At 43.6% G+C, this 26,925-nt stretch overlaps 1 protein-coding gene across 10 annotated transcripts in view; it reads left to right on the forward strand.

Moving 5' to 3' along the window:
- The window catches only part of ATP8A2 (ATPase phospholipid transporting 8A2), a 325,405-nt gene that overhangs the window by 64,673 nt on the left and 233,807 nt on the right, over nt 1-26,925 (forward strand). For 7 of the 10 annotated variants that reach the window (XM_083609007.1, XM_083609009.1, XM_083609010.1 and 4 more), the window contains exons 5-19: nt 1,993-2,038; nt 4,989-5,029; nt 6,989-7,062; nt 8,237-8,306; nt 9,370-9,497; nt 10,136-10,247; nt 11,576-11,741; nt 15,873-16,000; nt 16,773-16,850; nt 17,991-18,079; nt 18,714-18,758; nt 19,930-20,005; nt 22,523-22,628; nt 23,440-23,522; nt 24,930-24,979. In XM_083609007.1, coding sequence (XP_083465133.1) covers nt 1,993-2,038; nt 4,989-5,029; nt 6,989-7,062; nt 8,237-8,306; nt 9,370-9,497; nt 10,136-10,247; nt 11,576-11,741; nt 15,873-16,000; nt 16,773-16,850; nt 17,991-18,079; nt 18,714-18,758; nt 19,930-20,005; nt 22,523-22,628; nt 23,440-23,522; nt 24,930-24,979 — 1,292 coding nt within the window. Of the gene's footprint in view, nt 1-1,992; nt 2,039-4,374; nt 4,457-4,988; nt 5,030-6,988; nt 7,063-8,236; nt 8,307-9,369; nt 9,498-10,135; nt 10,248-11,575; nt 11,742-15,872; nt 16,001-16,772; nt 16,851-17,990; nt 18,080-18,713; nt 18,759-19,929; nt 20,006-22,522; nt 22,629-23,439; nt 23,523-24,929; nt 24,980-26,925 lie in introns of those variants that run through there. The other 3 variants (XM_083609015.1, XM_083609016.1, XM_083609008.1) reach the window with 3 other exon arrangements.

The raw sequence follows: 26,925 nt of genomic DNA on the forward strand, positions 1-26,925 counted from the left end.
GTGTGAATTTGCCAAGTGTGCCTTCCTCTTAGCACATTTCTCCCTTGCATCCTGAGTTCGAGTGTCTTCAAAGCCCATGACACCTTTGGTAAAGGCTGTTCTCCAACCAGAGTGCTCACAGGCCAGTGTTTCCCAGTTGTCAGTGTTTATACTACATTTTTTTTAGATTTGCCTTGAGACAGTCTTTAAACCTCTTCTGTTGACCACCAGAATTATGCTGGTTGTAGTTTAAAGCATCTAGAGGCTCTGGGTTAGAGAAGCCTTGTCTGACCTTTGATAGGGCAGCCTCCTTTGTTCCTGATGTGATGCAGTCGTAGTGCTAAAATTTAGCAGACCTGGCCCTGTAAGTAGCCTGGAGAGAGTTGACCTCCTGGGAACCACAATTCAGCTAATTTCTTTGGAGGAAAAAAATAGATAGAAAAGTGCAGCAAACAAAACTAATTACTTCATCACAGACATCCATCAAAGAGAATTAAAACTGTAGCTGTAACAGAGCCTTCCTCAACAAGAGGTTTTCGAGCCACTGTGCAGGCAGAAACTCCCCATGTGTGTCTCTTTGGATCCTAGCCAAATTCATTTAGCATTTCTTTGCAGACAAAACATTTCAGCTTTACCTTGAGACAGACCTTTAAAGCCCCGTTTCTATTGAACACTGATGAAGTTATGCCACCGAAATAATCCGTCCTTTCAGAAGTTTCTGCCCAGGGCTCCACGGTGTCTGCACAGCCTTGGAATTACTGGCACAAAGTTGCATTTTTATTTTATTTTATCTAAAATGTATAGGCGAAGCAATATACCATGTGTTGGACATGGCTCAAAGCCGCTCCCCTGGTTGGTAGAAGGTAGAAGAGCTAAATTTGGAAATGTTTGCCTGCTAGACGCAGGCCAGGAATGGTCCATAATGCTGGAGACATGGGAGAGTGGATTTGGATTGTGGTTTGTTGTGGTTATTGGGTGGCCTTCAGCAGTCTGCCTTATCTTCGCCTCGGTTCCCATCTGTAAAATAGTAACATTATTGACCTAAATCATAGGGCTCTTGTGTGGCTAAATGGAATAAGGATTGAAAAATACTATGCACTCTAAGAGGGCTATTGAGAGTGTTGGGTGAAAATTACTGTAATTTGTTAGTTTCCAGTGCTGTCATGCTTTACAGTTCTTGGTTTGCACTATAGCCTGTGGGGGATGTTGAAGTGAAGGCTGTTTACATTTGCAGGAACATAGGAAGCTGCTTTATACTGTGTTAGACCATTTGTTCATATAGTTCAGTATCTTCTACACAGACTGGCAGTGGCTCTTCAGGTTTTCACAGAGGGTTCTCTGGCGGTGCCAAGATTTGAACCTGGAACCTTCTGCATGCAAAGCATTGGATGCTCTGCCTCTGAGCTATGGCCCCTTCTAGCTACAGTGGTACCTCGGGTTAAATTCGTTCTGAAGGTCCGTTCTTAAGCTGAAACTGTTCTTAACCTGAAGCACCACTTTAGCTAATGGGGCCTCCTGCTGCTGCCGTGCGATTTCTGTTCTCATCCTGAAGCAAAGTTCTTAACCCGAGGTACTATTTCTGGGTTAGCGGCGTATGTAACCTGAAGCGTAACCCGAGGTACCACTGTACTTGAAACCAAAGGTGCGAACTCTTCCTAGTTGCCTCCACAAACTAGTGACTCCCTCCCCAATCCTCATTCCATTCTCTATATTGTGGGGATAATGATACTACCTTGTCTTGCAAGGTGTTCTAAGGCTTATCAGCTTAATATGAAGCAGGTGGAGCTCTTAGCAAAAGCACCTTGTAAGTACAAAGATTCATTGTGTGCGCATTGGCTGGTCAGCCCATTAGAGAGTTGAAAGGCCTTGATACATTTTGGAACTTGAAATGTCAAGCATAATAGAAGTGGTCTTGTCTCTCGGTTCCTCTGCTTTGCTTTAGCCTTTTGGGTGCACAGATCACTTTTCTCAGTGTTTCTCCAACTAAATGTTTGTACTTTGACTTCCCAATAGAAAAGACACAAGGCTGACAGTACGGTGAACAAAAAGAAAACAGTGGGTAAGGTCTTCTTTTAATTTCCTTTTAAATAAAGTACACAAGGGGGGGGGAGGGGAGTCACAACCTGATTGTCTTATTTATTATTTCATTTATTTCACAAAGTTTATATGCTGCTTGATTGTAAAAATACAAGCCCTCAAAGCGATTCATGAAAAGGATAAAATGAAATTATCAGTCAAAGACAGTTAAAACAAACGATTGAAAACAGTAAAAAACAACAATAGGCAATGGGGGGGGGGGAATCAAACACATGTCAGCATTTTGCATATCTGGATAAACTTGTCTATTTTTAGCAGGCACTAAAAAGAGTATAGTGAAGATGCCCATCTGATTGCAATAGGCAGGGAGCTCCACGGTGTAGGTGCTGCCACACTAAAAGATGGATTTCATACAAATGCGGAAATAATATATATGAGAATGGTTTATTTCGCTTTCAATATACCATGATCTGTAGTGAAGGTTTGTTTTGGGCTCACTGATCATGATTTACTTGAACTTTTGGAGGCAGCACTAAGCTAAGGATCATGCTTCTTTCCTTCCATATGTTAGCAGGGAATGGAAAAGTTGTCCAGATAAAAGCATTTATAGAAAGCCAGCAGCTATGGTTTACTGTGACGTGCAAAGTGGGTCAAGGATTACTTTTGGTTTCAAAAATTTGTGATTTATGACTAAATTCTAATATAACCTGCAAGAGAAAGAATTGGGAGAAAGTATCTAATTGTTTAGATGCCACGTGTTGGTAATTAGTCATGATTGGAAGTTTTACCTTTTGCCTAATTATTATAAGTAGTATCTGATTACACTGCGCCAAGGGGGCACGAAACGACACTGCATTATTGTCATTATCAATTCTGCAAGAACGTGCCTTATCCCGCTTTAATTACTATATTCATTATTTCTCTTTGTGTTCCTGTTCCTGTCTTATTTGCTGTATTGTCAAGGGCAATGGCAGATTCAAATCTAAATAAATGAAAATGAGAAATGCTTTATTTCGACTGAGTGATTAATGCCGTATTCTGCATCATTTCACACAGCCCCATTGTCTCTAATTACACAAAGGTACAAATAGGCATAAATTGGGTTGGAGCAATCAGTGACAATGCAGTCACCGCACTTGTCTCAAGCACCACCATGGTGTATAATTGCATAGAATAGTATATTGTATATGATGAGCTGCCTGAGTATATTTAGATCCGTTCCCTTAAGTGATTTTAGCAGTGGCAATCCATATCTGAGAGAGAAATAATTACACTGGTTTATACAATTACTTGCAAGCTCCCGTTTTTAAATTAAAATGCGCAGTATTGACTTTTGGCTGAGGTTTTGGCAGAACATCAGGTTTTCTTTCTTTAATTTAAAGCATACTTTATGGGTCAAAATTCAGTGCCCATCCCCCCCCCCCATTTTAATGTCGTAGATTTATCTGAAATAATGACAGGTTATCTTGAGCTGGTTATGAGAACAAGCCTCCTGCCCTTCTGGGCCTGTGATTTCCTCCTCTGGTGCAGCTTGGATTTGGCATTCAGAAACTTTCCCCTGTACTCTTTTATCAACTATAGCTTTCTGTGTCTGGTATACACATAACACTAAACCATGGCTCAGTGTTATGTGTGAACCTACCCTGGCCACCTAGGTATGGTTTGTGAAAGCCACTTCCGAGCTGGTGAGGAGGTGGGGTTGCGGGCCCACCCCCTCCCCATGCACGCGGGGCTGGCTGTCAGCCCCCGCGAGAGTAGGGGAATCCTCGGGCGCGTCACTGACCCGGCCAGCCAATCGGCAGGCCGGGGAGGCGTGGCCTAGCACACTTAAGGCTGGCGCGCCCGGGGACCGCCCTCTCTAACCCCGCATTGGCAGGGGTTATTGTTATGCAAATGAAGGAGGGAGGAAACGCCATCACCTTCCCCCAAGGTAAAGGGGTAGTCTGTTATAGGACTCCAGGGGGCGTTGCCCTGTCCGAAACCTAGGGAGGTGAGGGCCTAAGGCATGCCCCCGAGCGGTGACACCCGGGGGATCCTAGTTGGTGTACTTCAACAGGACTCCCCCGGTTAGTGGTTAACCCTTCCCGGTCCCCATGCCGGGTAGTCAATAGGAGCCAATGCCTAAGGCCAATACCTTTCAATTCCTGTAATCAATAATCTTTTACGCCCATTAACCTTAAATAAAGTGTCCGGTGTTTTCATTTCACATGGGGGGAGGGTACTTGCCACACAACTATTGTGAAAGGTTACTCACTAATCAAAGTTTTTAGTTGGTTTGTCAACCTTAGCTAACGTTAATCTTGGTTTAGTGTTACATATCGACTGGGCCTCCTCCTTAACTATGGCTAAGGAGTTGTCATTGCTAACATTAACCATGGATAGCCTTAGTCATGGTTTAGCATGTGCAAAGAAGGCCAGACTGTGGTTCATTTTAACGATGGTTAGTGGGAAGCAGCCGTCTTCAACCCATAGTTTATGAAGCTGACTTATTTTTTGCTGGGTGTTTGGAGGACATACTAACTGTGGTTAATTCTAAACTGGAAGTTTCCAATGTGCTCTTCACAGTCACAATGGCAAAGACATGGGGAGTGTGCAGGGGCAGGGATAAGCTAGGCTTATTCTCACAATGCTAAACCATACAAATGTGGCCACTTAGAACTTCACATTAATGGAGGAATTTGGGATTGTTTCAGCAACTGCTAGAACAAATCTGATCCCTGGGGGAGTTCTGCTTGACCCCCAGTTGCCAACCTGATGAAAAAAGAAAGCTGTAGCATTAAACTTGCTTGTAGAGCATTTTGGGGAGATGTCAGGGTCTTCTGAGCCTCCCCACTCTACTTTCTTTTTAGAGTGATCAATGACTCATAGACCGATCAGTGATAGGGAACACATTAATATGTGATAATTTCTTTTTTTAAAAAAAGAGAGAGAGAGAGAAAGATGCAGTTTTCTTTTTTCCTTTGTTCTTCCAGTTTTAAGAAATGGGATGTGGCAGAATATTATGTGGAAAGAGGTAAGAACTACATTTAAGATGTTTTGCGAATTAGATACTTTTTAAATCTTGTGGGGTTCTAAGAATGGGTTCTAAGAATGGGAGCTCAAGGTTCTTAGTTCATATATCTTCACAGAGCAATTCTTAGTGTTTCTCAGGTCATATGTGCTCTCCCATCTTAAATCCCAAGCAAGGAATGATTACTAATTGTGTAATATACATGCATGTCTTCTTGCTTGATATAGATGTGTCACTCATTGTTTATGAAAACAGAGAGGAGATGGAACATACTTAGAAAGGAGCCCTGGTAAAACAAGTTCAGAGTCCTATGTAGCAGTGGTTGGTTTATCTTCCAAGTGATGGGTCCATATGCAGCCAAAATGGCGCCATCCATACATGGAAAAGAAACATGGCATCAGCATGATTGGGGGGAACACTAAGCTTTCTAGAAGTATAGATATAGACAGAAAACCCACAACTAAAACACCTCATTGAGTGCTGGAGCATGCTCAGTGTGAACATGTTGGTTAACTATTGGAGTAGAAAAATACAGGTGTGTATTTCTGGATTCGGATTGTGTCTGGGTTGATTTGTTTGTGGGTGAATCAAGGCTAGATCTCCAAATTCAGCCAAATTGGGTCAGGGGTGGGGTGGGGGTGGAGCTTGCACAGCCCTAGTTAATATTGCCCGTCTTATATCCTTTGGTGGGGGGAAGAGAGCCAGTAAGGCAGATCATGAAATTAAATATGTAAGACAGCATTTGCACAGCATTAATACATTAGTAAAAATCCTGAAAGCCAGGAAGGATAATAGGGTACAATGTTGTCATTCAGCTCCTTGCCAGTTTGAATACATTACATTTTATTCTAGAGTGCAGACTGCTTAAAATGGGCAGATGAAGAAGGGGCACATTTCATTTCACTCAGAACATGTATCGCCCTTCCGTTGGTACGCTGTAGCTGCCACATTATGTAAACTAGGAAAAAATTTGCAAATGAAAGTGAGAAGGAAACAAGACCCAAGCTACTTTAATATGCTTCACCCTGAAGAGAGGAATATGTTTTAAAACATCGAAGGAAGCAAAACTTGGAACACCTTTGTTGGATAAAGTGAATTGGAATAAAAGGATGAAAACCTTTGACTTAGTGCAATAGGACCATTCACTCAGGTTACAACCCTTTATGCGGTTATGCTGCTTATAGGCCATTGATACACCGCTGGCAGAGGGACGCGGGTGGCACTGTGGGTTAAACCACAGAGCCTAGGACTTGCCGATCAGAAGGTCGGTGGTTCGAATCCCCACGACGGGGTGAGCTCCTGTTGCTCAGTCCCTACTCCTGCCAACCTAGCAGTTTGAAAGCATGCCAGTGCAAGTAGATAAATAGGTACCGCTCTGGTGGGAAGGTAAACAGTGTTTCCGTGTGCTGCTCTGGTTCGCCAGAAGCGGCTTAGACTCCCTCGGCCAATAAAGCGAGATGAGCGCCACAACCCCAGAGTCGGCCACGACTGCACCTAATGGTCAGGGGTCCCTTTACCTTTTACCTACTGCTGGCAGATAAAACCAGGAAAAGAAAAGGGCAGAGTCAACCATGCAATTCTTTACTCCTGGTGTCCCTGTCTATTCCACATCTGCTCTATTTTCTCCCCAGCTCCCTCTTTCTCTTTGAGTCCCTGGATGCAGCCCTTTCCCCTCCTCCGTTTCGAGAACCTGCATTCTGATGCCATGGCATCAATGCCTGCTTTTTGCCACTTCCACTCAGGAGGCATTGCTGGCTGGCAAGAGGCAAAGACCCCAGACTCTGTCCCTGCAGCAAATGGGCTCCCCTTAAAACTGTGAATGCTCATTATAACACACCGTTGTTTCCCCGCTTCTCTTGGTATGGAGGATTGACTAACTAACAGTATGGATGGACTCTTGTCTTTCTCTCTGTTCGTTTTCTCTCTTTTCATGCTGCTGCACTCCTGCCCCTGGCTCAACAGGTGGCAGTGGGAGACTTTGTGAAGGTCACCAATGGGCAGCACCTCCCAGCAGACATGATCATTTTATCTACCAGGTCAGATATGCTGAGTGGGTGTGAAATGATGCTTCTGCTAAACTGAGGTTTTTAAAGAAACAATCTTTGCACTTAAAAAAATTCAGATAATATGAGATGGCCTTCCTTTCTCCCTTCCCTGAATTGGTTGCATGCAGGCACCTTCAACTCATAGGGGCAGCATCTGAATGTGCTCTAGAGCAGCACACTGGCTGCGTTTGGGCAATCCTATTAAGCTGACATGCAAATACACAAACCCCCTTATTCCTTCCTCTGTGTGAGAGCTGCAATTCAACCAGGAAGCCTCTAATTAACCGCAGTTTCCTGTTCACTGGGAAAACCTATGGTTACTAACTTTGAAACAAGTGAGCACATCAAACCATAGTTTGAAGTTTAATATTCTGCAGAATTGCATGCTCTCCTATTAACCCTCTCCCATTAGGTAAAGAGCAAGCAGCCAACTTCCCGTGTTCCGTGAAAGAGACTTTCTTCTTTTACATATTGGCACAGATACACAAGGCTCAATTCCTTGTGCCCTTACTATTACAAGTAATGTCTGAATGGAGAAACCAGATGGGCTGAGAGGATGATACGGTTCCATCTCATTGTATCCATTGGTCCTGCAGGGGAATGAACCACATAATTTGTTTTGCTTCTGTGATTTCTCCATACAGATGTTACTAGAACAGTGTTGTGTTGGAAGTGGGTTCTGCTACACTGCTACATAAATTGATGTTGCGTTATGGCAGAGTCTGGCCAATGTCCCTTAATGCTATTTGTGCTGGACATTTCTGCAAAGGATTGCTTTTGGTAGCATCAGGTTTTTCCCGTGGTGCGTAGGATTGATTGATTGATTGATTGATTGATTTAAATAGGCCTCAGTTCACCAGAGTCTGCATGTTCTGAAGGTGCCGTGTTTCCTGATTTTGTATAAAGCCTGCATTGCATTAATTTTTTGCGCTGTTTGCATACTAAAAAATAAATGAAATCCTTATGATAGAGTTTCTTTTTTTAAAACAAAACACCACAAATTCAGTTAACAGTTTTGGGGAAAATCACTGCTTGAATTATTGTGTGTTGAGCCAGTGAGTGTACCTTTATTCTTTCTTACTTATTTTGCAGTCACCTTTCTTTTTAGAGGTTGCTTCTTAAGCATGGTGTGTATGATATATAACATGTTGCTGTACTTTTGCAGTGAACCTCAGGCGATGTGCTATATTGAAACATCTAATCTCGATGGCGAGACTAACCTTAAAATACGGCAGGTAAAAAACAACAACACAAATCTTTTGATTTTTTTTGAAAAGTCGAGGAAATGACAACTAGGAATAGCAGAAATATTAGTTGGAATAAGAGGCTTGCTACTGCATGTCCGAATATTGGTTGTTCATTATAGCAGCCACGTAAATATGTCCTCATTGCTCAATTTAGCATAACCATAGCACCTGCAACACTATGAGAGGGGTATGGGAAAGCATTCTTTGGGAGACTTTCTCTCCAGGGTTGTAGTCACAGGCTTAGGAACAGGTGACGTTACCTGATACCAAGTCAGATGTGATATGTCTTGTCCAATATTGTTTACATCAGGACTGGGGGAATCTTTGACCCTCCAGATGCCATTCCACTACAGCTCTCATCATCCTTGAACATGGACCATGGACCATGCTTTTTGAGGCTGATGGGAGATGGAGACAGACAATGGCTGGAGGGCCACAGGTCCTTTGTCTGGTCCACAGTGATTGGCAGTGGCTTTCCAGGCAGAGCTGTCGTCATCTGCTACCTCATCCTTTTAGCTGGAGAGAAACAGCAGGACCTTCTGCATGCTTTAATACTGTATTATGACTCCTCCAAAACTATGGCCTAGAATGTGCCACTCCTTCGGTAGTGGAGAAAATGTCATCCCCAGCAACTTTCAAGGGGGTTGTCAAAAATCAATTGGGGCAGGGGTTCATTATTTAAGATGAGGCAGCAGATGGTTTAGTCCTTTTTTATTATTTAAATGGGAAAGATGTTGTCTGAGCTGCATCCCAGCAGCATCCGCATTTGCCACAGCTTGGCACAATGGAAACGATATTCTAGTAGAACCAGGAGAGTCTTAATGCAGTGTAATGCAGGCTGCTTTACATGATGGACCCTGAACCTGGGGTATCTAACATGCTGCCCCCAGATGTTGCTTGATTCCCATCAATGTGGCCAACGGTCGGGACTCGTGGGAGTGTTGAAGTCCCAACAGTTTCTGGAGGGGCACCATGCAATGTAGTCCTGTCCTAATTCATGAGAAGAGAAGAGTTTAGTTGATGACTGTGCCTGTGGACTGGTCCCTTGCAGGGTTTGACCCAGACTGCTTGCCTCCAGTCAAAAGAAGAAGTGATGAAAACATCTGGGAAGATAGAGTGCGAAGGGCCCAACCGTCACTTGTACGACTTCACTGGAAACCTGCGTTTAGATGGCCAAAGGTATTCCTTGGATAAAAGAATAACTATTGCCATGTTTAATGCCCATCCCCCACACACCCCATGTGCCTAAGCTTTACTTTAGGATGCTGGAGGTCTTCTCTCCCCCGTGCGTGGCTATGCACACTTGAAGGGAGCTGGGAAGAGGGGTTGGCTCTGTATGCATAAGGGAATAGGATCGTAGGGGATTGTGGGTCATTGCCCAGGTGTGCCTCTGGTAGGGATGGATGAACCTGTCCGTTTTGTTTTCTCTCGTTTTCTTGTTTTTCCAATATGAAATTCTGTTCCCCATATTTCCACATTGATTTGATTTTTAAAAAATGTCCTCATGAAAATCCACCAGCATTTTAATGCAGGTTTCTTTTATTATACACATATTTGCATGAAAATTAGCCTAATATGTTCTTCTATTGTAAAAAAAACAATCCCCTAAGGAAACACATTTTTTGCATCTTTTTGCATACTTCGCCTAGTAAACACATCGTTGTACACATTACTTGGTTGGGGAACTGCAATGCAAAATTCGGCCTGCACCTTTCTTATTTTATTTAAAATTTTAAGAGCATCTTTGTGGTGCATCTTGTTTTTTTGACCATGTTGTTGTTCCTAACTCCAACCTTTTTCTCCTTCTTTATCCTCAGTCCAGTTCCGATTGGACCTGACCAGATCTTACTAAGAGGTGCACAGATAAGGAACACTCAGTGGGTTTTAGGAATTGTTGTCTACACAGGACACGATACGAAACTTATGCAGGTAAAGTTGGCTTTCCATTACCAAAGAGTAGCTTTGCCAGTTTTTCAGCTTCGCTTATTTCTTTTCTATCTATCTATCTATCTATCTATCTATCTATCTATCTATCTATCTGTCTATCTAATCTATCTCTATCTGTCTGTCTGTCTGTCTATCTATCTATCAAGTTTATACTGGATTGTTTTTTAAAAAAAGCAGTTTACCAAAAAGATAAAACAGTGAATTTATCTACAAGAAGAATTAACAACATTAATTTCAGACTTTCAAAAAGTTAAAATAATAAGCTTAAAAACAGATTAAAGCTCCTATCAACTTTCTAAATATCTAGGTAGGGTTGTCTAAACAGAAATGTTTTTAGCAGGAGCCAAAAAAGAATACAGTGAAGGCACCTGCTTGACATCAGTAGGCAGGGAGTTCGAAAGTGCAAGTGCTGCCACACTAAAGGATTGAATTCTTACAAAGCGGGAGACTTCTAGGGAGGATACACACCACTCCTCTAGCACAGTAGTTCCCAAACTTCCTGCCCCACGTAGGCCCCTTGAAAGTTGCTGAGGTTATTTTTTTCTGTCTAGCTGTTTTCATGTGCTGTGCTAATTTTTAATTGTATTTTCACCGCTTCTTTTATTTCTTATATATTGTGTTTTATTGCACTTGCAATTTGAATTCTGTGGAATCTGAATAGTAATACAATAAGATCCAATATAAGCAGTAAAAAGAGCAATACAAATACAATTAAAATACAGATGGATATTTAACATGGACCACTTGAATGAAGCTTGCAAAGATTTATTTCCTAACGGTAGCCTCACCTCACTTTCCCCAGGGGCGAGTTAAGACCTAACTGCCCAAAGGAAGGAAGAAGTGAGAATGTTTGTTGATTCTTCACGCTGGGGCAGACTAAAATCATAGAACTGTAGTGTTGTAAGGGGACCCAGGGGTCATCTAGTCCAGCCCTGTGCATTTCAGGAATTTCAGAATGGCCACCAAGGAAAGATGACCATTCCCATCCAGTTACACTGCTGCTGAAAGAATTACACTTGCTGCAAATCAGATGCCCGGATAAATTCAAGGCTCTGATGTACAAAGCCCTGTATAACCTGGGGCTAAATAATAGTCTCGTCCCTTCTATACCCAACTGATCATTGCACTCTGCAAGAGAGGGACTTCTAGGTACAGTCTCCAGCATCTCCTTGTATTTCTGGGGAAATCCTGGCGAAGCAGTGCAGACACTATGGGGCTAGATGGTATATAACGCAGCTTCAGATGTTCCTCTGGCTCTTATAGGATGAGCTCAGTGAACTGATTCCTCTTCTCTGGCTGTTCCTTTCCAGAATTCAACCAAAGCTCCCTTGAAGAGATCAAATGTGGAGAAAGTGACCAATATGCAGATTCTCATTTTGTTCTGCATTCTGCTGGTCATGGCTCTAGTGAGTTCTGTGGGTGCCTTACTATGGAACAGAACACATGGAGAAGTCATTTGGTACTTTGGCTCAAACAGTAAGCAAGATCAGCATCTGTGTTTGTCTCTCTGTGTGTGATCCTCTTATTCCAGAATAAAAAATACTGTCGCTTTAAGAGAACGAGTAAGACCACATCTGCACCACACATTTGAAGCACCGTGATGCCGATTTAAACAGCCATAGCTTCCCCCAAAGTATAATGGGAACTGTAGTTTATTTAGGGTGCAGAGTGTTGTTAGAAGACCCCTATTCCCCTCACAGAGCTACAGTCCGCAGAGTGGTTTAACAGTCAGTCCCTTTCCCCAGGAAACTCTGCGAGTTGTAGCTTTGAAAGGAATAGGGGTCTCTTAACAATGATTGGCACCCTTAACAAACTACACTTCCCAGGATTCTTTGGGGGGAGCCATGACGGTTTCAAGTGGCACCACAGTCTTTAAATGTATGGTTCAGATCAGGCCATGCACTGGTAAGCTAAGGTATTCACCTTAACTTCCGTACAGTTGAACAATTAAATACGTTCTGTCTACGGACTCCCATATTGTGCTCATTTGCCCTCCCAGGCTTTTCCCTTGGTCTTTCAGCCTGAAAGAAGCAGCTGTGCGTTGGTGCCAAGGAAAAACACCTGCCCTTGTTGTCTCAGCTGCTTACGGAGATCATTTTGCAGTGTTATGTATACAAGGGTAGGGTTGTGTTTTGCTTCCTCCTGGTCCTGTTTACCTCCCTTTAGCAGGTTTAGTTGGAACCGACGTACAAAAGGCTGAGAAGACAATAGATGTTGCTGGACAGGAAAGGGGGAGGGAAAGGAAGGCATTTGTGTTTCAGTGCCAGTGATCCAGAAATTGTTTGGGGCCAGCATAGGGCACTGTTCCAGGTTTCAACAGGTGAAGATGGAAGTGTCAGTGGTGGGGACAGGATTATTGTGAAATTCACTGGAGTAAAACTGAAATCATAAGAAGAGTGTCTCTTTTAGCCTTGGATGCATTCCTGGTTACTTTGCAGAAGACCCCAGTGTCTTTGTAGTTTATGCATTCTCTTGTCTGCTATAGCTAAAGCCCACAGTTTTTTATAGTATTTTTCAATTGTTTGGCTCTATTGAAATCCTGGTTTGCAGCCATTCGGCACCCAGATCACAAGATCCTTAGAACTAGAAGCTTGTTCATGGGTTCAGTAAAGAGAGTTGTGGTGATGCCATGATGTCAGTATTACAGCTGCTCTTGAGGAAGCGTGGAATCTGCCTTCCCTAAAGGTGCACTTCTTTACTGGGATTTTGCCAATTCCCCTCCACTCCACTGCAGTGGCATTAAGGAGGCTTAAGTGCAAATGTGTGCACACCAGCGGTTTGTGGACCTTACTGATTGCGTTTCACAGTGAGCTGAAAAGTGGGTCGCGGGTTCTTAAAATGCATTCCGGCTGCTATCTCATGCCGCAGATGCTTACCAAAACAAAACAAAAAAACCCCACCACACCATAGCAATAAATGCATGCCTTTTAAATACTGTGAACAATGCCGTTACTGGTGGCGATTGTCATTCTGAGTTGCTTTTCTCAGCTGTCATCTGTTGTTTCTGATGCTTTGCCCTTTGGGTGGCCGTGCCGAGAGAAAGCTCTTTGATCTCCTTGGAGGAGGGCATCAACTCTCACCAGTGACTTGTAGGGCATTCCTTGTTGGGCTGGCTTTGATGGCGTGGCTTCTTCGCGGAAGGCTCTTTCCGTCCTAATGGCGCCCGGCTGCTCACTACACCCCTCTGCCCTTTAAAAATAGATCTGCGAGAATTAGAACAAGACAAATGGCGGGAGGAGAAGGGTAAGCAGGATGGTACATTTCCTCTGCACAGGATCCTTAAGTGCAGGATGTGGCGTCTGATTGGCCACTGCGAAGACAGGATGCTGGACCAGATGGGCTATTGACCTGATCCAGCAGGCGCAATTTGTGCTCTTATATTAGATGTGATTAGATATTAGATTAGATTAGATTAGGGACGCGGGTGGCGCTGTGGGTTAAACCACAGAGCCTAGGACTTGCCGATCAGAAAGTCGGCAGTTTGAATCCCCGTGACGGGGTAAGCTCCCGTTGCTCGGTCCCTGCTCCTGCCAACCTAGCAGTTCGAAAGCACGTCAAAGTGCAAGCAGATAAATAGGTACCACTCCGGCGGGAAGGTAAACGGTGTTTCCGTGTGCTGCTCTGGTTCACCAGAAGTGGCTTAGTCATGCTGGCCACATGACCCGGAAGCTGTACGCTGGCTCCCTCGGCCAATAAAGCGAGATGAGCGCCACAACCCCAGAGTCGGTCACGACTGGACCTAATGGTCAGGGGTCCCTTTACCTTTACCTTTAATGTTCCTATGAAGGAAGAGTTAAGCTCCCCCTCCTTCCCATGCCAGTTTATCCATCGCACATCCTCATATTCTTCTGTGTTGCTGTTAACCAGGTAACGCGTGTGGAAATAGAAGCATGCATTTACTTGGGTTACGGTACAGTTGCACCCTCTTATTGGCTTGCGGTACAGGTTGTCAATGTGTAGCTGCTGCTCTCTTCTGAGATGCATTTGTGGATAGCGGGGCTGTGTTTTGGGACGGGTTTGCACAGTGCTTTAAAAGGTGTCTGCCTCCTTGTATTTTGTCAACATGTGCAAGGATGAATCTGAGGCAGCTCTGAGTCAGAAGCAAACTGCCAGAGGCATTTTCCCTTTCTTAGCCGTCATCATGAGTTAGCTGGCTGTTTTGTGCAGTTGTTGTGAAGTTTGTCATGGCTGTAAAGAACAATTACTTGGCAGCAGAGGGAGGTTTGTTATCTCAGGATCCGAGGTTACAGCATGTAAAAAAAAAAAAAACCCTTCAGAGGGCATTGTTAGCTCAAATTATTAACTCCAGGACAATGCAAGCAGCCTCTGTCATGTTCTTTTTATATTATCAGAGCTGGAGGTGGGGGAAGAGACCTTTTTCAAGAGTTGATGGTAAAACAAGCCTCTTAAAATGAACACCTGGTCCATGCATACAATGTAGAAAAGGCCGCTTCGCTCAAGTTATCCTAACCTTTGCTTCCCTCCAGTGATTTACGGAAGCTGAATTTCTTACAATCTAAAGTTCAGAGGTGTTTGCATTTAGGAATTCTCTTTGACCGTCTTAAGAACTTTTGGCTCTATTGAGAACTGTAAATCAGAACATAAATTCCATTTAACAAGAGCGTTTATATTAGCCTTCTGGACCTTTTCTCCAACTTTTTTCTCGTCTAGAAATCTCATGTTGATATGTGCTTCTATTTCACTATATGTGGATTATAAACATGGTGGCTTCAAAGCATTTTGATACTCAGAAACCCAGTATTCTGAAATTATGAGATTTGAGGCAAAAGCCTAGTTTGAGTCACACTTTGCTGTGGCGGGTTTCTGTATCAACACTACTACTGGGGTACTACAGATTGTCTTAAAGCAAGGGTTTCACAATGCACCCATGGAAGTTTTCTGTGGCACCTGCAGGGTTCCCACTCTCCACTGAAATAAAGAAACACTGTCTCGTAGCCAATGGAATAGGTTGTGGTATGTACTTGACTGCAGTGTTTGGAACCCAAGACTGTTTCTCCAGTTTGGAAATGCTCCCACAGGCCCCAAAAGTTCTACCCCTGCCTTAAAGCAAAACTTGATTATTTATTTTCATTTATGCACACCTCACTTTTTGAGGAACTTACTTAATTCTGTTGGAGTAAGTTACCAAAGGTGAGTTAGTTTCAGAGACACTTCCCTCCCTGAGGCTAAGATTGGTCAGCAATAATTGGAGGCTGGAAGTGTTGTGTCTCATTCTCATGGAAAGATTACCGCATGATATGTAGAAAGCGAGGGGCCAAACTACATCTAATCAATTTGACGCAGTGTGGTTTCCATTCCTAACTTTCGCAAATAACATCTCTTGAGAGTTCACAACCTCCAGCTACTCAAACTGGGTTTTGGAGGGGCTTTGTCGTTGATTTTAATGCTTATCACTTCTTTCCAGCAACAATGGCACATGAGAAATCGAGAGCAGTTTGTTTTGTTACTGTTCTTTATTTTACTGCAATTTGCACAATAAAGGTGTTTTTTAAAAAAACAAAAAAACAAAAATACAACCCCACACATGTACCAATGCCTCCTTCCCTAGTGACACACTCTTTCTCTGCTCTCCATGTTGTCTTGCAGAAACAATCCCCGGCAATTTTGGATACAACCTGCTCACCTTCATAATCTTGTACAACAACCTCATTCCCATCAGTCTGTTGGTGACTCTGGAAGTCGTGAAGTTTACTCAGGCTCTTTTTATAAACTGGGTAAGTACCTGGAATGTAAAAGCAGGGAAGCAAATCAAGCAAATGCTAAATAAATAAGAGTGACATTTATTTAAGCAAAGCTGTGCATGAATCTTCATCTCTTTTCTAGCCACAGCTAGAACCTGGTTGGCAGTGGGCTGCATGGAAGACTTTCAAAACTTTCACTATGTAAAAGAAAACATCGCTTTTTCAATTGCCTGAAAAAACCTTCCATATGCAAAAGAAAAACAAATTTATTAAACTCGAGGACCCCTCTGTCTCTCCTGCTGTTCACAATTTATCAGAGGAGATTTTAATATGCAGAAATCACCCATTGTTGACATCTTCCTTGACTGTATTTTGTATGTAACCCATATTTTGCATGGTGGTTCCTTAGACCAATGAACAGATTTTGTATGTATTTTTGGATTCAATTAGATTCTATTTCGAATCAGGAAGGTAGACTGAACCTTTAAAAACTGCACAGCTTTTAACCACAGATTTCAAAACTGCACTGGATTTTTGGATTCTTAGCATTCCTGAGTAATGGTGGGTATGAGACTGTTAGTAAAATAGAGCAGAACAGCAATGAAACCTCAGCATAAACCATTGGCGAAGCAGATAAAAATAGAATATACTTCATGAAGAACACTTTAGATTCAAATGTTGATTGAGGCTGCAATCCTCTACCCACTCAGTTGGAAGTAGGCCCCTTTGAACTCACTGAAACTTACTTCTGTGTAGGGATCTATAGGCTTTCACTTTAAGCATCCTCACTTCTCCTTACTTTCAGGACATAGATATGTATTATCATGAAACAGATACACCTGCAATGGCCAGGACTTCAAACCTTAATGAGGAACTCGGCCAGGTAAGACGATAGAATGTGGTATGATGGCAGAGAACGATGTGAAAAACCAACTATTAGACTTGTGCAGTACTTTTTGTTCCATGCTTGCAATCTATGAACAAGGCTTGAGAATTCACAATGATAAACTGCTAGATCCCTTCCTCAGGGAATGTAGGCAAGTCTTCTAAAAAGCATTGTGAATTACAGTGAACACTCTCTTGCTGGGGACTGTGTTTGTGCCGTATCCATGGTAGCACCTAGTAAATCCTTAGTGGCACGAATGACCCTTTCTGTGCCCTTTTGAACAACTCTATAACTTATTATTTCCTGCAGTGGTGATTCTTTTAAGCAGGTGACAGAAGTAATACATTTGCATTATTATTCCTTTTTTATACTGCCATTTTTCCAAATGATGTAGAATATAAACCCTTATTTTAGGGTTACCAGATGTCCCCGTTTCCCGGGGAGAGTCCCCAGAAGTCCCTGGACAAATTCCATCCCCATAATGTCCCTGGATTTCATCTAATGTCCCCAGGAAATGCAGCAGCGGCAGTCTCAGCAGCCCAGAGCAGTTGGCTCTGGCTGGCTTCAGGAGCTGCTCGGAGGTCCCCATATGATGGTGGTGCAGGGGCTCTAAGATGCAGTTTCCGGGCTGCCTCCACCTTCCCTGACCCCAGCAACTAAGCTCAACCTCCCAACTCCTACTTGTGTGCAAGCAGGAGCAGCACGGGGATCTCTCAGCTGTGAAGGGAGACTTCACGCTGTATCAGAGCTTGCCTGCAAGCAGGAGGGGGCAGGGATCTCTCAGATAGGCAATGGGAAGCCTCCCTTCCCAGCTGAGGGATCCCCGCCCCCTCCTGCTTACACGCAAGTAGGAGTTGCGATGGGGCTGCTCCGAAAGGCAGTGAGAAACCTCCCTTCCCTCTGCCACCGTCATCGCTGCAGCATCAACGTCCTGAACGTATAGTATGTATGTATGTATGTATTTAAAGTGTCCCCGGATTCATTGAAAAAAATCTGGTAACCTTACTTTATTTCTGTTTGACCATGTGAAGAAAGGTGGAGCATGTCTGTTCTGATGGCCCACCTTCTTGTATAATTTGCACTTCCCTTTTTATTGTACAGATATCCTAACTTCAATGCCTACCATTTGACTTCTAGGTAAAATACCTGTTTTCTGATAAAACAGGCACCTTAACATGCAATATTATGAACTTTAAGAAATGCAGCATTGCGGGAGTAACATATGGGTACGTACCATTTTATATAGATACATTGCAATAGCTTAATGAATCAGTTTTGTTGAAGCGGCAAATTCTTAGTTCTGTATGGAAAACTGTTATACTTAATAGGCAGAGAGAAGAGAACAAGAGTGAGCCACTAAAAAGGGGGGGAAAGTAGGGGACGCGGGTGGCACTGTGGTCTAAACCACCAAACCTCTTGGGCTTGAAGATTATAAGGTCAGCAGTTCGAATCCTCATAATGAAGTGAGCTCCCGTTGCTCTGTCTCAGCTCCTGCCAACCTAGCAGTTCGAAAGCATACCAGTGCAAGTAGAGAAATAGGTACCGCTGCAGCAGGAAGGTAAACGATGTTTCCATGCGCTCTGGTTTCTGTCACGGTGTCCTGTTGCTCCAGAAGCGTTTTGGTCATGCTAGCCACATGACCCAGAAAGCTGTCTGTGAATAAACGCCAGCTCCCTCGGCCTGAAAAGCGAGATGAGCTCACCTTTGACAGAACTTAACCATCCAGGGGTCTTTTACCTTTACCTTTTGGTTCCTTGGATGGATGTGTTTTAGCTTGAGGTATGCACTATGATCCATCTTTTTCTTATGATCAGATCAGACTTTCCCACCAATTTTGCATATTTCTTTCTATCTTTTTAGTCACTTTCCAGAATTAGCAAGAGAATGTTCATCAGAGGACTTCAGGTAAAGCAGATATTAACTGACGCTTTGTGGAATGGTTTAAGTGGGCAAACATTGAGCACATTTTGCAGAGATTTGCCACTGGGTGGCTAATGGAGGTTAATTAAGTAATTAATTAATTGCAGATTTATAAACTGCTTCACAACCAAAAGTTACTGAAACACTGTGCAATAAAATAAAAAAGTAAAAGATGAGAAACTCCATAAACTTTTTTTTAAAGCAATATAACCATTTCTACAATTGGAAGATTAATATTCCATAAAATGATTCAGGGAAAGCTTCAATAGCCACCTAAATGTCAAAACACTGGATGCTAATTTAATTTCATCTGGTGATTTAATTCCAGAATGCTGGAGCTGCAACACTAAAAGCCTGGTCTCTAGGACATGAGGTCCCCCATCTGGGAAACAGAGTTTCTGGACAGGAATATATAACGGGCAGGCTATCCCCTCAAGCAACCTGGCTCCAGACTATTTAGTGCTTTAAATGCTAAAAGCAAAACCTTGAACTGTTTCTGATAGCATATTGGCAACCATTGCAGCTCCCTTGGATGTTATATGATGTAAACAGCCTAGCTGCAGCTTCTGGGTTAAGTCCAAGGGAAGACACACACACACACACACACACACACACACACACACGAGTGTGATTCAGTAATCCAGGTTGAAAGGCAAAGGTGAGAATGCTTTTGGAGGGGAGGCAGTAATAAGAAGGGCAGCTGGGGAAATGGGTGAACTGCATTCTATTTGCAGAGGAGATAGAGCTGAAAGTGGATCTGCAGGTGGGTTAGTGTTGCTTTCCGGGAGGGAGAGGGTGAAGGGTGAGGCGGTGGGGAAGTTAGAACCAGGCAGAAGCACCAGTGGAACCAGTTCAGCATTGCATCAACCTCCCTGCCCCTTTCCTTCTTGGTAAGGAACAGCAAACCACCTTCCAGGAAGCTAATGTTCTGGCTCTGTCCTACCCAGTGAGACGCTTCTGGATAAAGGAAATACAATGTTTGGGGAGAATATGTCCTCTTGCGTCCTAAGGAGTCGCTGTCCTGGTGGAAGGCAGATAAGAATAGTTCCATTGATGCCCGAGTTCGGTAATTGATGATGTTGTGAGTTCTGTGTGTTATTAATGGAAGCATATGTTTCGAGGAGGTAATATTTCATTCCTTTTATTCGACTTCTAGTCAACTTCCTCCTTCCACCAGCGAATCTTGCGAATTTGATGACCCGAGGCTGCTGCAAAATATTGAGAGCGACCACGTAAGCCCAGTTCTATAGTATTGTTCCACTGATATTGTTCTGCCGTGCTCGTGTCCTTTGTCTTTGGGTGGAAGAGTCACTTAAGAAGCTCTGCTGCTCTGTAGGTACCACTTGGGAATGCAGGGTGGCCGTGGATGTCTTAGCTGCAGGTGTAAGAAACCAGAATTGACAGAGTCACCCATCCCTGATTAAAAAGGCTCTCAAGAATTGGTTGTGATTCAGAAAGGGGCGTCAGCAGCAGGCACCTGCCATTGCAAGTTTTACACACCTGTTGAAAACTCTTCCATTCCATCGGGTTTATGTAAGCAATTAAGAATACATCTTTCCAAAATAGCTAGCTGATTTCCAATTTTAAAATGTCATATGTTTTTATTGTATGGTTTTCTGTATAATTGTTGTAAACCACTTTGATATTTTTTATAAATAGCAATATATAAATATTTTTATAAACAAATAGGAAAACACACCCAGACATTCATTCATTTTCAAAAAAACAAAAAACCCTGCATGATAGTTTGGGGTTAAGGCTCACGTTTACACTTCCTTTCTGAGCCCTAAGAATATATTTAGACTTGATACTGACCAGCAAATAAATATTGCAGTATTTCAATATTATCTTTGCAATTCAGTTTGTTGTTTTTTTAAAAAAAATGTCTGATAGATGCACACAAAAGTCCCCCTTTCCCAGCTTGAATTGGAAAGTGGGAAATATTGTTATCCACTCACCACCCATACACAGCAGGGCATTTGCTGTAGTAATCAGTTTGACATTTTGGTTTGGCAGCAGGCGGAGGAATAAATCCAGCACCGCTGCTGACACTACATGTCAAAGGAGAGACAAGGGCTCTGTGGAAGGGCTGACGTGATAAGAAGGCCCTCATTGTTGCTTTAGAACTGGGTGGGTGGAACCTATTGTAAGCTGTGAACATGGAAGGACAAAAGCAGACTGAATAATTGATTTCAATACAAGGAAATCATAGGATGCCCCTCTTAAGGCCGGCTGCGCCAGGGAAGTTAAGATAGCTTGCTGTCTGCCGACAAAGCTTGAGTTGCAGGCATGTAGGTGATGTATTTGCTGTGTGAGCAATAAAGGCCTGCAACAACTCACCCAGAAACAAGAGGGGACTATTGGCCTGATCTGGGAAGGCTGTTCTTTCTACCTTAGTGCAGCCTTCCAAAGCTGGTGCTCTCCAGATGTGTTGGACTACCTGGCTGGGGTTGGTGGGAGTTGGTTCAAAGCATCTGGAGGGCTCCAGGTTGGGATAGGTTGCCTTTTGTGGTTGAGCTCCAATAATCTGACTAGTATTTGATGGGGCTAACATAAGAAGAATATGGGACGCGGGTGGCGCTGTGGGTTAAACCACAGAGCCTAGGGATTGCCGATCAGAAGGTCGGCATTTCAAATCCCCACGACGGGGTGAGCTCCCATTGCTCGGTCCCTGCTCCTGCCAACCTAGCAGTTCGAAAGCACATCAAAGGGCAAGTAGATAAATAGGTACTGCTCCAGTGGGAAGGTAAACAGCGTTTCTGGGTGCTGCTCTGGTTCACCAGAAGTGGCTTAGTCATGCTGGCCACATGACCTGGAAGCTGTACGCCGGCTCCCTCAGCCAATAAAGCGAGATGAGCGCCACAACCCCAGAGTTGGCTATGACTGGTCCTAATGATCAGGGGTCCCTTTACCTTTACCTAACATAAGAAGAACCCTGTTGGATCAGACCAAAGGCCTAGCTAATATCTGGTTTAATTGTCTTGTATAGTCATACCTCGGGTTATAGATGCTTCAGGTTGCGCGTTTTCGGATTACAGACACGCCGAAACCCGGAAGTACCGGAACGGGTTACTTCTGGGTTTCGGCGCATGCACAGAAACGTCGAATTGCAACCCGTGCAGACGTGGTGCTGCAGGTTGCGGACGTTCCTCCTGCATGGATCACGTTCGCAACCCGAGCGTCCACAGTATTTGATGAGGTTAACACAAGAAGAGCTCTGCTGGATCAGACTGACGGTCTGTCTAATAATCTAACTCTGTGTTTCTCAAACTTGGGTCTCCAACTGTTGTTGGACTACAACTCCCATCATCCTTGACCACTGGCCCTCCTTGCTAGGGTTGATGGGAGTTGTAGTCCAACAACAGCCGGGGACCCTAGTTTGAGAAACACTGATCTAACTAGTGTAATTATTCCGTATTTGATGGACTAATGCAAGGATCAGACCAAGGGCCAAGTGTCCTGTTGCCCACAGCGGACAACCAGAGGCCTCTGGAAAGGCCCTCTTCTGCTTTTGTGGCCAAGCAGTTGGTATCCTGAGGGACTGGGCCTCTGATCCTGTAGGTGGTGAAACAGTTATCGCAGCTATTGACCATCGAAGGAGATAATGGGCAGAAACCACAAAGTAACCGAGGAGAGCGCCGTTGACCACCCAAGTGCTTGTTTTCCTCTTCTAATAAATACAGCAAGAGACTTAGAAACTCCCTCAGGATTCCTTGTGGCATGACTCTTGTGTGGACCTTCCCTTTCAGCCCACAGCTACTCACATCCGGGAATTCCTCACTCTCCTGGCTGTGTGTCACACCGTTGTCCCAGAAAGAGACGGAAACACAATCATCTACCAGGCCTCTTCTCCAGGTTGGTCACTGTCTCATTTTCTTAAGGGGATGGAGAGCAAGGAGAACAGCAGAGGAAGGGAATGAGCTGGTTTCCTCAATGAGGGCCCAAGATGGAAAGCCCATGTTTGTCAGAGGCTGTATACATCTTGAGGTTTTTTTTAATATTGTCTAGGACAGAGGTAAGGAACCTCAGGCCTGAGGCCTAAATATGGCCCTTGGAGCTCTCCCCAGGCGATGCTTTATCCTTGAACTTCGATAATGCCCCTTATTTGTTTGTTTATTTATTTATTAGATTTATATCCCACCTTTCCCCCCAAGGAGCTCAAGGTGGCATACACACTCTTCCCTCACCACAACCCTGTGAGGTGGGTTAGGCTGAGAGTGAGTGGCTGGCTCAGGGTTACCCAGTGGGCTTCATGGCTGAGTGGGAATTTGAACCCTGGCATCTCAGGTCCTAGTCCTACATCCGTAACCACAACACCTGTCAGCTAGCCATGGCACGGCTTAGTGTTAACGTCCGAATGCAACCTCTTTTCCTCTCTATTTTTATTATTACTATTACTATTTTGGTAAGCCACTTCAGGGTTGTTTTTTTCTGAGGGGGCGTGTTACATACAAAAATTGGGGTATGGTTTTTTAAATAAATAGACAAATGCTGAGAATGGGCAAGAGAGACGTAAGTCTTCCAGTAGGACCCTGTGGTATATAATTTCATAAATGCTCTTCAGCACTATTAGCCTCAGTGATATTCCATTTACTTTTATGTTAATAAAGCCATTTGCTACATTTGTAATGAATTTCCCATAAAGGCAGGTTGTTTCTATTGACAGATGAAGGAGCCTTAGTCAAAGGAGCAAAAAAGCTTGGCTACGTCTTCACCGGACGGACTCCGGATTCTGTTATCATCGATGCGGTAAGAGCATGTATAAAAGGATAGCTCTAAGCAACTCTGAGAACTCTATGGCAGCCCATAAATAAATTAAATAGTGCCGGTCAGGGGATCTGTAGGAAGGCCATTGGTTAGCTGGCTAAAGCACCTTCTTATTAAACTGTGTTTGATTCCCAGTGGTGCCTTGGGAGCCAGACCTTTGGGGAAGGGCAGTAGCTCAGTAGGAAGAGCGCATGCTTTCCATGCAAACGGTGCTACTTTCAGTCCCCAGGTAGGGTTAGGAAAAGGCTCCTATCTGTAATCTTGGTCTGCAATCTGTAATCTTGCCAGGCAGTGTAGACCAGTATTCTTCAGTCTTGGGTCCCCAGATGTCAAGGGACTGGCTGGATACTGGGGAGTGGGCACTGAGAGAAAAGGGGTTGTGGAAGAAGGGATTGGTGATCTGGGGAAACCTGTGACAGCCAGGAGATGAGACTCAGAGGCAGGAGAAGGTGCAGTAGTGGAGAGTGAACAACAGGTGCAGGAGGAAGGAGAGACAGGTCAGGCTGGTGCTTCCACTCCTCTTCCTCCTCCTCCTCCTCCTCCTCCTCCTTCTCTACTGTCTCCCAGGACCAGAAGTGGATGTAAGTGGGAGGAGCAGAAGCAGGTGACAAGCAGGCACCGCCTTTGCCTGCTTACATGCAGTTTGGGTGGGGGAGATACATATGCTGAGGTCTGGAGCAGGGCCTCTCTGTTGCTGCAACTGCCTCATTGGGTGCCCAACTAGGGGCAGCTGAGAGACACGGCTTTCCCTAACTTGTCAGTGTTTTGACAATGAAGAGTGGATTCCTGGACATTCCTGGGCTGACACCAGATGTGGGTGGACTACAACACCCATCATCCACAGCTATCTTAGCCCAGTGGCCAAGGCTGATGGGAGTTGTAGTCCACCCACATTTGGGAAACCCAAGGCTGAAGAACGCTGGCATAGAGAGTATGGATTAGGGTGGATCAGTAGGCTTGCTTGGTATAAGCCAGAATACCCCATGTTCATGGGAGGAGCTTTCTTGAGCACTGCGTACAAAAGCTTGAGCTCTGTTGTGACTTGGAATGCCATAACATAAATTGTGCACCAGAGGTTAATGTCACTGGAGGTGTCTTATCAAGCAGGTCAGCCCATCACTGAGGAATGAGAGCCCTCTGCACACTTTACCATAAAATCTTATGAAGGTGTGTTCTCCACAGATGCTCCACAGACGCACTTGGAGAACGCACGCTGAATGAAATAATATTCTGTGCACCATTCACTTGGAGGCACACATAAGTACACCATTTTGCCCAGCAGAGGGAGCTATCATCACATGTTTTAACGTGGGCATTCGAAAGAAGCAAGGCTTCTTTGTATGTTCGCCTTGCTTAACGTGGTTCAATTCTTGTTTCATGTGTTTGCAGCTAGGAAAAGAAGAGACATATGAGATCCTCAATGTCTTGGAATTTTCAAGGTAATTAGATTTTGTAACTATTTCAGTACCTAAGAAAATGTGATAAATGGAGTGGAGAAAACTCAATTTTTTAGAAAAACCATTAAAACAACCTTCCCCAACATCATTCCCTCCAGCAGTTTGGAACAGTTTACAGTCTAATACATTGTGTGAGGGGTGTGTGTGAGGGAGAGAGAGAAAGAGAAAGAGAGGCACACAGAGAGAGATATTACTGCTGCTGCTTCAAATGGCAGTTTAGCAGCTGTGAGAAGGCTGGCCAAGTTCCTGGGACAGACTACACCAGGGAATTACACTACATCATGATGTCGTAATGCTGCTATGTGATCCCTAACTGGCTGGATAACATGCTCAACAATCCTCTCTAAATGGATTGTGCCAAAGCAGCTCCTGAGAAGGATAGGAAGCAAAGCAAAACCATGCAAAATTAAAAAGAATTTGTGCAATCTTTTGGGAAATGTTTTAGGCCCCCATTGAAATGTTTACTTCATTAAAAAAAATGACTTGGTCCTAAAAATGAGTACATGTAATTATAAACGTATGGTTTCATTTTGTGCGATTGGTTGAATTATACTTGAATTATACTTCTCTATACTTGGCTTGATAATAATCAATTTTATTGCAATTTCATTGCATACATGGGTGTCCCCGGTGTCAGTTCCTATGCACTTTTGTTTGATTATCTTCATCTTTTTTTTAAAAAAAAACAGCCCTATATAATTTAAATTATTGGTTACACTGTAGTACCTTCCTGGTACACCATTTGTCTCCCAGTGAAAATAATTGAATTCGATCCTAGGAAACTTGATCATAAAGTAGGTGGAATACCCCCCTTTTCCAACTCTCCTGTATGTTTACTGTTTTTGTCCTAAGGGAAAAAAATAAGAACTTTTTTTTAAAATTTTTTAAAGAAGTTAGATGGAGCTTTCAGTCGTCCCTGCCCCCCTGCAAGACAAGCAGTCCCCTGTAAGAAGACATCAATGGCAAAATGTACTCTTGGTAGAGTCCTCTGCTTTTAATCTAATTCAGAAAGAGAGAAGAAAGAAGTTCATTAATTTCAAAATAATGACTTGCCGTTCATTTATATAGAAAATGAGATTAGGAAGGGCTGTTTCAGTCTCCATGATTGCTGATCTGTATTTCTCAAAGGATCTGGCCCACATTTGACTTCTCCAAACCATTAGACTAATGACAGATCCGCAGTATGTATTCAACACATGTTTAAAGCACATGACGTCTCCCAAAGAATCTTGGAAACTGTAGTTTTCACCCTCATATACCTGAAATTCCCAGTACCCTTAGCAAATGACATTTCCCAGGATTCTTTGGATGAATTCACACACTTTTAAATGTGTAATGGGTGGGCTTTAAATGTATGGTAGAATAATAAAATGGGTTACTTCCGCGTTTCGCCGCTCACGCATGCGCAGAAGCACCAAATCATGCTGCACGCCTGCACAGATGCACCACTTCTGGCTTTTCATGTTATGGATGGGCCTCCGGAATGGATCCCATGCATAACACGAGGAACCACTGTATTCATAAATACATTTTCATATTAATTCTAAAGTAATTTGGTTGTTCATAAACCATGTTCTATAGGAAATGGTTTATTGGGCTTGATTATGATACATTTCCGGACCTGAGCCTCTAAATTTCTCCCATTACTCATATTTGTAAAGTGGTACCTCAGGTTACATACGCTTCAGGTTACAGACTCCGCTAACCTAGAAATAGTGCTTCAGGTAAAGAACTTTGCTTCAGGATGAGAACAGAAATTGTGCTCCAGCGGCGCGGCGGCAGCAGGAGACCCCCATTAGCTATAGTGGTGCTTCAGGTTAAGAACAGTTTCAGGTTAAGAACGGACCTCCGGAACGAATTAAGTACTTAACCCGAGGTACCACTGTATATCTTTAGACAACCCTAAACCATTTGCTCTTCCTCTTTGG

The sequence above is a fragment of the Podarcis filfolensis genome (assembly GCF_964270895.1).
Source record: "Podarcis filfolensis genome assembly, chromosome: 4".
Classification (NCBI taxonomy): Eukaryota; Metazoa; Chordata; class Lepidosauria; order Squamata; family Lacertidae; genus Podarcis; species Podarcis filfolensis.